The sequence below is a fragment of the Mirounga angustirostris genome, unplaced genomic scaffold, assembly GCF_029215605.1.
Source record: "Mirounga angustirostris isolate CCGP_5_RB_7025 unplaced genomic scaffold, mMirAng1.0.hap1 SCAF_8, whole genome shotgun sequence".
Taxonomy (NCBI): domain Eukaryota; kingdom Metazoa; phylum Chordata; class Mammalia; order Carnivora; family Phocidae; genus Mirounga; species Mirounga angustirostris.
In genome coordinates, this window is record NW_026991716.1 from 74956561 (window position 1) to 74969468 (window position 12908).

Sequence of the window (12908 nt, forward strand, 5' to 3'; positions counted from 1 at the left end):
TGGGTCTTTAAGAAGCTGTACATGGTGCATGGCTTTAGGATTGGTAGAATAAACATAGAGCCAGTACCTTGGAGACTATATATTACCAGTCAAATAATAACATGAAACTAAATGTAGCTAGGAAATTACCAGGAAAATTACTTGGCAGGCATTCATTCCATATACTGATTGCGCTAACACCTGTCCTAGACACTGAGGAAACAATTGTGAATTATATGCAGTCTGTGCTCTGAAGGCACTCACAAACTACTTGGTGAGACAGACCCGTAAATAACTATGATACACAGTGAAAGTGATTTAAAACAAAGCAAAATAAAGGCATTCAAGTATTGTGAGATCTTAGGGAAAGGAATAATTCTAACTAGAGAACTGGGGACGGTTTCCCAGAGCAGATGAGTAAGACTTTTATCAGATGAAGAAAGGTGTATAAGATGAAACAACAGCCAAATTACCTATTTCCTGACCAGGTTATAGACACTTGAAGTTTAATTAAATAATAAAGACTTCTTTTGAAATGAGAGTGTCACTATTTTTGATCTTCGTTTTAATGAATAGTACTAATGTTCTTTAAGTTTTATAAAAATGGAACCTTTCTGGGTTTAAATTTCATCAGCTTATATTTTGTCTCTTAGATTAGGTCCCTAAGAGCAAAATCACGAGATGCACATCTCATGGGAAGGAGGAGAAAGAAATGGATAGTCCCCTTGTTGTATAAAAATTGTCCTGCTAGGGGCACCTGGGTGGTTCAGTTGGTTAAGCCTCTGACTCTTGATTTCAGCTCAGGTCATGATCTCAGGGTCCTGGGATTGAGCCCCCTGTCCGGGATCCACACTGAGCAGGGAGCTGCTTGGGATTCTCTGGCTCTCCCGCTGCCCACCCCCCACCCCATGCACTTGGGTGCACTCTCTCGCTCTCAAAAAATAAATCTTTTTAAAAAAAGAATTTTCCTGCTATAATTCAGATAGAAGAGAGAATTTCTTAGCACTTTAAAGAAATGCCTTTTTAAAAAAAATCTGCTTATCCATAAAATACTTGGTTAATGAGATTTATCTGTTCCTTGGCTACTTTGACTTTATGCTTTTTTCTTTCTTACTTTTTTTTTTTTTTTTAGGGCTGCTTTGTGTTTAAGCCAAACTTCAAGAAGAGAAAGATCTCTGTGCCAGTAGGTAAGATGTCTTAATAGCGAATTGGCTAGATTTCCTCCCCTAAGTCTTGAACTTACCTAACCCTAGTTGAAGTTAGTAATTCTCTTAAGTTTGACTTACTTAGCTTCTTGATGTAACAGTTATGTTCCAAAGTATAGTCAAAGGGATAAGGTACATCCTGGACTTTGAATCTAAAAGGGAATCCAAATATACTTTCAAAAGGCAAATTAGAAAGTAAATTTCCCTCAAAGGATATGTCCCCATTCTTCAAAAGAGATTGTCTTAGGGGTGCCTGGCTGGTCAGATGGTAAAGCATGTGAACCTTGATCTCCAGGTTGTGAGTTCAAGCCCCACGTGGGGCACAAAGCTTACTTAAAAACATATATAAATAAAATAAAATAATAAGGCTAACTCAAAAGGAAATTTAAAAAGAAGAGAGAGACTGTCTTAAAAATCTCAGTGATTTCCTGGGGTGTGGTAGAGAAGTTGACTGCAAAAGGGCAAGAGATACTTTTTGGACCAACGGAAATGTTTTCTAGATCGAGGGAACAGTTATGTGAGTGTATACTTTTGTTAGGACATACTAAACTGTTAAAATCAGCATATTTTATAATTTGTAAATTATTTCTCAATAAAATTAAACTTAAAAAAAAAGATACTGTTTTTCTTCACTTTCTTCATTTATTTCCAGATAATCTGTTTGGTGATCATGTTAGGAAGAATTGACTTTTTCAAACAAATCATGACATTACTGTCAGAAAATATGTATTGTACTGGTTTTCAATTGTAGCTGCAGATTAGAATCACTTGGGGAAATTTTTTTAAAAATTCGTTTTTTTTTTAAGATATAATTGTATTTTCACATACAGTTGCAAGAAAGTGTAGAGAGTTTTTTGTACCTTTTACTCAGTAATCTCCAGTGGTAATATTTTGGGTAACTGGTACAGTATCACAACCAGGAAACTTAACATTGATACAATCCATTGACCTTACTTAGATCTCAACTTGGGGAACTTTTTAAAGATATTCATGCCCGACCCCATCTCAGACCAATTGAATCAGAATCTCTGGGAGTGGTACCTAGGTATTGGTACTTTTTTAAAAGCTCCTCACAGGGAAAAAAAATACACAAAATGAGAACAGACCCAGGGAACTCAGCGACACTGTCAAGCATAACAGTCGCATGATGGGGGTCCCAGGAGAAGAGCGAGAAAAGGGGGCAGAAGATTTGTCTGAAGAAATAATAGCTGAAAACTTCTTGAATCTGGGGAAGGAAAGAGAAATACAGATCCAGGAGGCCCCAGAGAGACCCCAACAAAACTAAACCAAAGAGGTCTGCACCAAGACACAAAGTAAGTAAGATGGCCAAAAGTAGTGAGAAAGAGAGAATTTTAAAATCAAGAGAAAGGAAAGCAGTTACATACAAGGGAAACCCCATATGGCCATCACTGGGTTTTTCAGGCACAAACTGCATGCCAGACGGGAGTGGCATGATAAATTCCAAGTGCTAAAAGGAAAAAATCGACAGCCAAGAATACTCTATCCAGCAAGGCTTTCATTTAGAATAGAAGGAGAGAGAGTTTCCAGCCATGTCCCTGTCATACACAATGCCATTGGCCTGTGGGTCCCAAATGCACAGTCCAGCCACCCTCCTGCCCAAGTCAGCATGCACGGCCTACCACCTGCTCAACGCCAAGTAAACAAGCCTTCACCTCAGATTGACAAGGGCTCAAGCTGACACTCCCCCTCAAATTCCAGCCCCTGTGCTCAAGTTTGTGCACAAAAGTGGGCATAATTTTAACAGCAGAATGAAGCAATCTGAACAGTGACACTAATTCTGTGGAATATATGATGGGTAAAAGGAGTGTGCTAGGCTGAGAACATCTCCAACAAGCACATCAGAAAACAATACATACAGCATGATTCTAATTAGTAAAAGAAACAAACCCAGGCAAAATAAAACAAGAGGAAATCAGAGAGGGAGACGAACCATAGGAGACTCTTAAGCATAGGAAGCAAACTGAGGGTTGCTGGAGGGAAGGTGGGTGGGGGGATGGGGTAACTGGGTGATGGGCATTAAGGAGAGCATGTGATACAGTGAGCACTGGGTGTTCCGTGCAACTGATGAATCACTGAACTCGACCTCTGAAACTAATAATACACTATATGTTAATTAATTGAACTTAAATAAAAAGGAAACCTAAAAGCTCCTCACAGGCTTACTATTTACATTCACTGTTCAGTATTGTAAAGATTAATTCTGATGGAAAAATTATGATGTGGAATTAAGCATATTTATGCACTAGCTTTGAATTAAAGGAAAAACTGAACTAAACCATTGTTTGACTAAGGAAATAAAGAACTTGTATTTATTGAATAGGATTTTTCTAAATCATCACATGATGCAGACCTTAGGGTGTTACTCCTTCAGTTTGAGACCAGCTAGATAAGAAACCTGTGCTCAAAGAGCAAATAATAAAATGATGGTTCATATTGAGGGGACCAGAGGGTAGAAAATATGATTTATAATAAGAATCCAGTTTCTCATTAGCAAATAAACTGTGATCTCAAGTTCTACACTCTCTTAGACTTAGTCTCAAGGAAACATGAAATTTTTTGTATTCCCTGCCCCCCAATAAAAAGTGACTGATACACTTGGAAATAGTGAACAAAGAATACCTACATTATAAGTTATTTTTAAGTGATGGACTTGTGAACATATTTCTTTAATGTTGGAGATTGCTAAACTCGAAGTAGTTCATTTTCAGAGAAAATTCAAGTTTTGTTTCCCATTATCTAGGATACAGAGCATGAAATGACATCTAGTATCATCAGCAATGTCATTATAACTAATGACATTGCTAGCATTTATTGAGTTTTTATTATGTGCTAGATTATTCTAAGCTCTTTATATGTGTTCCTTTGTTTAATCCTCTCAGTAAACATGAGGAATGTATTATGAGTATCTCCATTAAAATACTATGAGGATACTTAGAACTCTCAATGATAGTGTTAGTAAGTGGCAGAGCTGGGGTTTGAACCCAGTTGTCTGATTCCAGAACCTCTGGTCTAACCATCATTTGGTACTGTCTCTCATAATAGGCGAGTTTTTGCTTAGAACTTTTTCTGTTGAATTTCAGCTATAACTTACTAAGATTTGTTCAAAGTTCTAGTATTAGTAAACCTAATGTGTATAATTTGAACTTTGCTTTGAAGTACATAGTTTTTTTTTTTTTTTAAATTGGGCTGACCTAAGACCAATAGATAATGTTTCAATATGAGAATCTTAGAGGAATTGACCCTGATTAAAAGACAGATGGTGTAGGAATAAGGAAAACATACCCAGATTTTAGCACTTGCCTTCACTGGCTTCAATTCTTGAAACAGATTGCCTGAAGAAGTAGGAAGATGCCCAGCATTTTGCCCACCATCTGTCCCCTGACTCGAAGACACTTGGATGTATACCTAAGAGAAGACTGGTAACTCTCCCTCTCGTCTGTGTTCTGTGGATGACTGTACATCCATGAAAACGACTGGGCAGGAACTGGAGAGAGAAGGAGAGAGAGAGGGAGAGACTGAGATGGGTGGTGACTCTGGCCCTGTAGGAGATGTTCGCACTGAAGTCAAGCGCTGTGCGTAGGAGCAGGAGAGAACCTGTCAACAGTGAGAGCTTATATTCTGTAGGTCTTCTCAATGCTGATTTGTTTTTTACCTTCCTGAGCTATAAATGACTGAGAGAAGTCATGGTAACAAGTTAAATTGTCCTGCTGCTGTTGTTTCCCAATTTCTGAGTTTTTTGGCAAGTATTTTGGTGCCACGTTATTCAGCATGTAAAAAAAGTAATGTCTTGATTTGCCATTTTAACATTTAACATGATGACTTCAGTATATTCTAAGGTTTTTGATAAATTAAAAAAAATACTTGCCTAAAACTCTGAGTCAACTATGAACAGAAGCAGAGTTCCTTAACATAAAAGAGAATCTGTATTTCAAGCTACTAGTTAACATAAAACTTGATGGTAGAATGCTAGTGGCTTCTCAGTGAAGTCAGGAACAAAATAGGTATTTTCACTGTTATTGAACCCTTTAAAAGTTGTAGTTGTTACAATAAAATACCTAGTAGTAAACAATAAGAAATATGAAAGAAAGTAGAAAACTACAAGGAATGTAGAATATTGATTAAAGGAAGAGACCTGTAGTGTTTTGGATGTAGATTTTCTAACATATTACAAATATTTCTTCCCAAATCAACCTACAGATTTTATTTTATCCAAAGTACTATTGTAATTATTTTTGAGCAATGGCAAAATTTATTTGAAAGAATGGCTTAAAATATTTTGAAGAAGAATGATTATGTGCGGTGATGGTAGGAAGGAGACCTGGAATTATTCCCTGTGTGAATGTACTGCAAAGCTCCAATCATTTAATGATTTCAAATAGTTCAGGACAGCTCTGGGAATAGACTTGGATTCAGTAGAACAAAAGAAGAAGTTTAAAAAATAGCTCCAAGTACATTTGTAAGTACTGAGATAACAAGGGCACCTCAAATCAGTGAGAGAAAGGATGGATTATTTAGTAAGTGAATGTTTTCATACTGAAGGTTAAAGCCCAAGTGTGAGTCATGAAATCAACTTAGTCATAATAGTTTTAAAAAACAGAATAGAAAAGAAAACATTTGCTGTCACATGATAAGTATTGTTTTGTGGGGCCTTTGTTTTTGTTTCTGTTAAACATCTGTGTGTTGGATAATGATGTGAAATGTATTCCTTAATGGGGATCATGGTTTAAAAAGTTTGAAAACCACTGGTATTTTGATAAATGGTGTTTTGATGAATGGCTAACCATTTGGAGGAAAACATTAAAACGTATAAAATAATACAGACAGACTAAATAAAAGGCTGGGCTAACATATGTCAATTGAATAAAGGAACAAGAACCATCGTAAGCATCATTTCATAAAGGAGAGTTCAGAGCAAATATATGAAGCGTAGTATACAAGGCTTTCGAATAAGAGCAAATAATGAAAATATGTTAATATTAAATGTTTATGCCTCAAACCAAATCCATTAAATACTGTTAGCAATTTAAAAGTACATGATAGAAATATAACTTAAAAATTAAAGATATTTTAATCATATAGATACAATTACTATAGTAAAAATATAAGATATATAAATAAAATTAAATATAAAGGTTATTGAATGTTACCTATCTCCAAATATATGTATTTTTGATACATATTTCAGTCCCATCCCTTACTGTGTGATTTTGTACAGAGATTTTCTAACTTTTATTATATAAAAAAGAAACTGACCTATTTCTTTCTGTGTTTTTAGAGGACTATTTTAATAAAGGGAAAAATGAGTCTGAGGACAGTAAGCTTCGATTTGAAACTTATCACTTGATATGGCAGCAGATGAAATTTGAAACTGAGGTGAATACTTTTCTTAATGACTTAATATTTCTCTAATAACGTAAATCTCATATTTGTTCTTCCCATCTTCCTTTCCATCATTATTCAAGACTCTTGATGAAACATAGGTAATATTAGTTTAGTATAATCTGTATATTCTAAAAAACGCTCATGTTCCAAGTATTAAGCGTAGCTTCAGGTACTGGAACATACATTAATAATAATAGCTGCCAAGGCAAGGGGCTCTTTACATATCCTCACAACTTTTAAATGGTGACACTCTTTAAATTATCCATTCAGAGATGCCTGGGTGGCTCAGTTGATTAATCATCTGCCTTTGGCTCAGGTCATGATCCCAGGGTCCTGGGATCGAGTCCCACATTGGGCTCCTTGCTCAGCGGGGAGCCTGCTTCTCCCTCTGCCTGCCGCTCCCCCGCTTGTGCTCTCTCTCTCTCTGACAAATAAATAAATAAATAAAATCTTCAAAAAATAAATAAATTATCCATTCAGTTATACAAGTAAGTCAAGCTATTTTTAAATTACTTCACTCCCTCATCCTCATGTCCAGTTTCTATGTTCTTTATATTCCAGCTCTGAAATAATTTCTCTGCTATGGCAGATTCATAGCTGTAGGGCCAACATCTTGAGTGGATTTGTTTTGTTTGACCAACACGGTGTTGTACTTTTTTTTGTTTTTTAATGCCTGTGGGAGGGTTATGCACTTCGTTTATTACTGCTTCCCACCACTCTTTATTGCTTTCCACCTAGGGCTTTGCTCATTTATGGATTCCAAGTGACCCTTGAAAGTATTTGAGTTTGTGGTTTCTAGTTTAGGCCTTCATTTCTTTTTTTTTTTTTTTTTTTTTTAGATTTTATTTATTTATTTGAGAGAGAGAGTGAGAGAGAGAAAGAGCACAAGAGGGGGGAGCAGGAGAGGGAGAAGCAGACTCCCTGCTGAGCAGGGAGCCCGATGCGGGACTCGATCCCGGGACTCCAGGATCATGACCTGAGCCGAAGGCAGTCGCTTAACCAACTGAGCCACCCAGGCGCCCTAGGCCTTCATTTCTTAACCTGGATTGTGATGATCCTCCTAACCGATGTCTTTGCCTTTGATGTCAGACCCCTCAGGCCTGTCACTAAGTCCCTCTGGCACCATTGGCAAGTTAGAAAAGCCCTCCCTTCAGGCAGACACAGCCCTGTGCCAGGGTGCAAGAGCTTTCCCACCTCACTGCTGGTGTAGCTCCCCCCAGCTCCTTTACAGTGCTGCCTGATTCCCCCTTCTTAACCCTGATGGAATCATGTCTCTCCTTCACATGCCTTCAGTGGTCCTCCCCACAGGATAAAATCCAAACTGCTTAACATCAAGTATAATTTCATAGGCCTAGCCCCTTGCCTATTTGTCCAGGCTCATTCCCTACCACTTCCCATGTTCTTGACGCTTAGCTCTGTCTATGGTTCCCCAGGTACTTGGTGCTTCCTTCCTTGCTTCCTCCACTCCCCATTCCATCTAACCTTCTTCATATAATCACCTCCTCCATCACCTGCTCTAATGCTTTGACTCAAATATGTTCCCTCCTCAGCTTAAGTTGGGTGGTCCTATTCTTGGGTGGTCCTATTCTTCATCATAGCACTCTACCCAATGTATTTTAATTGTTAAGTGTTCTTGCTCAGTTTTGTTGTTGTTGTTGTTGTTTTTTCACTGTTTTAGGATAAAGACCACCTTTCATTTGTAAGGTGGTTAGTAAATGTTTGTTGAATGAATAAATGAGATTCTTTAGTAAGGGAATCCAAAGCACTAATGACTAGAGCTTTAAGGAAAAAAATTTTTTTTTTTAATTTCTTCCATCTAATATCATTTTACATGTAATCTTTGGAATTAATGACAAATTATCTTTCCCAAACTTAGAAAGATGCATCAGATTACTACTGATAAAAATTCATAAAGTTTTGTGTTTTCTTCATAGCAACTACAAGAGGAATTAAATAAAAACCTGCTCGATAGTCTAACTGAATTTCTGCAAAAGTCTTACTCTGGATTTCAGAAGAATTCAAGAGACTGGGGCTGTCAAATAAAACTCAGAGAAATTCCAACTGCTGCTATCATTCTAGGTATATATGGGTGTATGTTTGTTTTTTTAATTAGTGGTTTTGTTGTAGAGAATAGTGAAGAATAACCTGTTTCGATAGACTTTTTTATCTCTTTTATAGAATTAAACTAATTCTTGTTTGCTTTACATACTTTGAAAACCAATAAAAGTTCTTTGTGCTGATCATACGTTTGTAAATTAAAGGAAATTGATCCAGGATTAGGTAGTACCCTCCTCAACTTTGTCAGAAAAATGAAGGGGAAATATATTTGTGTTACTCTTTTTGTTATTTTATGAGACTATATGAGATTTGAATTTGGTAATAAACCACTGGTGGGTAAATAGATTTGTTTTTTTAATTGTCTCTTCAGTGGAATTATTTATGACCTTAATTTTATTTCCCTGTGCTTAGTTTATCAATCTTAGATTGTTTTATAATACTGTATTAATATTAATTGTTTAGAAGGGGGTTTGGATGAATTATATATAAACTGCTTTCAAACTGCAGGTGGTAAATTTCTTAGGTACTTAAATATCCATCATTAATGTCCCATTTGAACCAAACATCTGGTTGCAGGATAATGGAAAAAAATTTCTTTGGCATACTAGCAAATTTCCTTATTTCTTTTGGAAAGAAAGTTGGATTTATTTGGATTTCAAATGTACTCTTCATCGCACTTATAATTTATTATTTATTCAAGGTTTGTTAAACTAGTGAGCACTGAGATAATGACTTATTTTGTTAACACTGCCTTTAATACTGTTCATTACCTAAATCTCATTCCTCATGTTCAGGGCAATACTTATCAAAATTCAGTGTACCTACAAAAGCCTCCAGGGGGTTTTAGTAAATGCAGGTTTTTGTCAGTAGGTCTGAGGTGGGGCCTGAAACTCTGCATTTATAACAGGCCTCCTGCTGATGCCCATACTGCTGATCTCAGGACTACTCTGAGTAACAACACACAGGGAATGATTTTTATAATAATTTTATATAATTTTTATAATTTGAACAGCTTTTTAGCGTAGCCTGCACTTAATTTCAAAATCCTTTCCATTTATGGATGAGAAACTGAGACCCAGTGATGACTGGATTATACTGTTTGGTACTTTGTTTCTCTTGGCCAGGTTATAATAGTTGGAGGTGGAGTGGGGAAAACATAATCAAGAGCAGTGGCTTGATTGTTGAGAGCACTGTTTAAATCCCTTCTCTGCCTACTGCCAAAAGGAGAAAAGCTATGGAAATGTTATATTTCAAAGTCAGTAGTCTGACAAGAACATTTTCCCAATTAAAGACATTGTTGATTTTTTGTTTCAATGTTAAATAGCTTATAAAGTGAGTCAGTGGAAGACTATCTTGTCTTCCAGTGTTTTGCTAACCTCCCAGAGTTGTTCAGAGATGCAGTATCACGATCATAGACCATAATGTGTCTAGGAATATCATTTTGATACTGTAAAAAGAAAAAATCCATAGTCAAAGAATGCTTAAGCACAGTTGCACATTTCCTATTTTCAAAAAGGTGTATGTCCATTTAAAAATAACCTGCCAAAAATTTTATTTGTTGGCTATCCTAGAAAAAAATTTTTTGCTTCTTGGAGGCCTGGATTCTGAACCTTTTGTTTTTCTTCCAGCCAGTTGAAGTTTTATAGTAGCAATTATCAACCAGTTTCAGGATGTTTACCGTTGGCACCTGCCTAAGTGCCAAAGCACTTTCTAGAAATCACAGATTGTGACGTCAAGGAAAGTATCAGTAGAATTTTTTTCCTATGTAATGGGGAAATTACACTTAACTCTGATAACTACATGCACAGCACTAAACTCTGATTTGTGGAAATGAGAACGAGAGGGGCTTAGTAAATACCTAAAGGACCTAAAGTTTTATTAGTTTTTAGGCTCTTCCCTCAGAAATTAGCTTACTGTATACTTCACCTATTGTATTTACTACAACAATCATTAACAGTATTAGTGATTGGATTCTCCTCACTTGTTAAGTCAGGGTCACAGTAAGCCTGGAATCCATAGCCCTTATTTTTGAATCATTAGTTTAAAGAATTCTTTATGAGTTTGACAAAAGTAACGAAATTACTCTAAGATATTTTCAAGGGTTAACTACATATCCTCAGTAACTTTTTTTAAAGAGAAATTGTGCAAAATACCCTTTCTGACAAATAAGTATTGTGTATGCCTCCAGATACCTATTGTCAATGGCGGTCTCTTAACTTACGCAGTATATTTTTTTGGTTTCTGTTATTAATTGTATTTAAAAATATTTTTATTTAGTAATTCACTTGACATGTTAGCCTTGTTGTTGTTAAATTGTTAATAATACAAATGATGTTGTAATACTGATATTATTCCATAGGTGTGAACGTAACAGATCATGATTTAACATTCAGAAGTCTAACAGAAGCCCTTCAGAATAATGTCACTCCATATGTAGTCTCATTGCAAGCTAAAGATTGTCCAGGTACAGAATAAATGCCATAATAACCTTGGTGAGATGTTACAAATCTCTTCTGGCCTTCTCTCTCTCTCTTTCTCTCTCTAGCTTTTTTTATCCCTTTTTATTCGTGGGAAGAGCATGGCACTGCATTTTTGGCAGGATGAGGTTTATTGCCTATCGCAGTAATCTTGGCTGTTGCAGGACTCTCTGCTACCTTTTGCTTCATTTACTCCAGCCCCACCCCTGCCAGATCGGCTTTACAGCCAGTAATAGACTAGGCATTTTATGAGATGTGTTCCTTAACCCAGTAAAAGTTGAGTAAGTTGGAAAGTTTGGGACAGAGAGCTGAGAATTAAGGATTGGGGATTTGGCAGCTTTAGTCCAACAGAGTATAGACTGTATAGGTTCATATTTATAGCCTCAAATCATCTTATTGTTCTACTCTGAAAGACCAGCATGGTAAAAAATAGTCCATCACCAGAGCCAATCTTAGGTATATGAAGCCATTGAATCATAAAGGATGTGGACACAAAGAAAGTAAAATGGGCTTAGATTTGAATTTACATAAGGGTTTTATGTGCTTATATTACTTTCATATTCATAAACTGACTAGAACTGATTAAATAAAAGCCCTTAGGACATCTTTTAAAATGACTCTAAGGAAGGTTTGTAATCAGTAAAATAACTTATGTAAGTAACACTTTTGATATCTTTTTTTAGAGGCCTTAAAAACCTTTTGCTGTCTAGTGTAATTTAAATATAGATTGCTTCTTATATAATTTATAATTTTCATGTTTACACATTTGCTTAGGTAACACTTTTATTATGGACAGTATACATAAACTTTGGCTAGTGTTAGTCTGAGTTAGTGAAATTTAAATATTAAAGAGAAGATCCTAATGAACATTAACAGTTAATATGTTAAGTGTTATGTTAATGTTAAGTATAGAAAAACACATTGTACCCAAATGTGTATACTGATCAAGAGCTTTCAGCTGTTTCATATTTGTTTTAAAGACAGATAAGCTTTCTTACATTTTTTACCCATTCTGCAGATATAAAACATTTTTTACAAAAACTGGCCTCACAGTTGATGGGCTGCTGTGTAGATGAGGAATCCAAAGAGGGAAGTATTCAGGTCACCCAGAAAAAGATACATTGTTCAATGGATTCTCTTTCCAGTTGGTATATGAATGTCACACAGGTAAGAGTAAACTGACAATTTTCTCTCAGGAAATTGTTGTATGATTGAAAGGCTTAGAGTTATATTAAACATAGTACTATTTTGTTCTAATAAGAATATGCTTATGTACTCTAGCTATTAATTAATAGTAGCTGCTTATTTTTCATAAGGCTATTAGAATTTAAAAGTATTTTTTTTCAGTATGCAGTCTAATTCCTGATAAGTGTTTCAGTTCTTACAAGGCCATCTTATTTGCAGGAGAATGTCATCTGGTGACAAAAACAACCTCAGGAATGGGTTCTGCTCTAGATTCTATCTCTATGACAATGGCTATAACTTTAATGTATTATCTCTTAGGTCTCTCAGTATTTGCTTTTGTGCAGTAGAACCGTGCTGCCAGTGCCCATTGTCAACATAGTCCAATGAGAAATAGTCGTTTTTTTTTTTTAAAAAAAAAAAACCTAATTGGATCCACATTTAGAATTCTTGGGAATAAATGGTCTGTAAGTAAAGTATATTCAACAAACAGCTGACAAGAAGTTCCATTCTACCATGATAGTCCCCGGTGAGAATGGATAACCTAGGTGATTCATGGAGAACTGCACTATAAAACCACAGCTTTAGTTTATGGTGCTGTGTA

General features: G+C 35.9%; 1 protein-coding gene across 4 annotated transcripts in view; it reads left to right on the plus strand.

The window, feature by feature from the left end:
- The window catches only part of ORC3 (origin recognition complex subunit 3), a 61372-nt gene that overhangs the window by 3251 nt on the left and 45213 nt on the right, over window positions 1-12908 (plus strand). For 2 of the 4 annotated variants that reach the window (XM_045867211.3, XM_045867212.3), the window contains exons 2-6: window positions 1112-1166; window positions 6481-6578; window positions 8522-8666; window positions 11005-11109; window positions 12141-12289. In XM_045867211.3, coding sequence (XP_045723167.1) covers window positions 1112-1166; window positions 6481-6578; window positions 8522-8666; window positions 11005-11109; window positions 12141-12289 — 552 coding nt within the window. Of the gene's footprint in view, window positions 1-1111; window positions 1167-4532; window positions 4625-4655; window positions 4826-6480; window positions 6579-8521; window positions 8667-11004; window positions 11110-12140; window positions 12290-12908 lie in introns of those variants that run through there. The other 2 variants (XM_064597847.1, XM_064597848.1) reach the window with 2 other exon arrangements.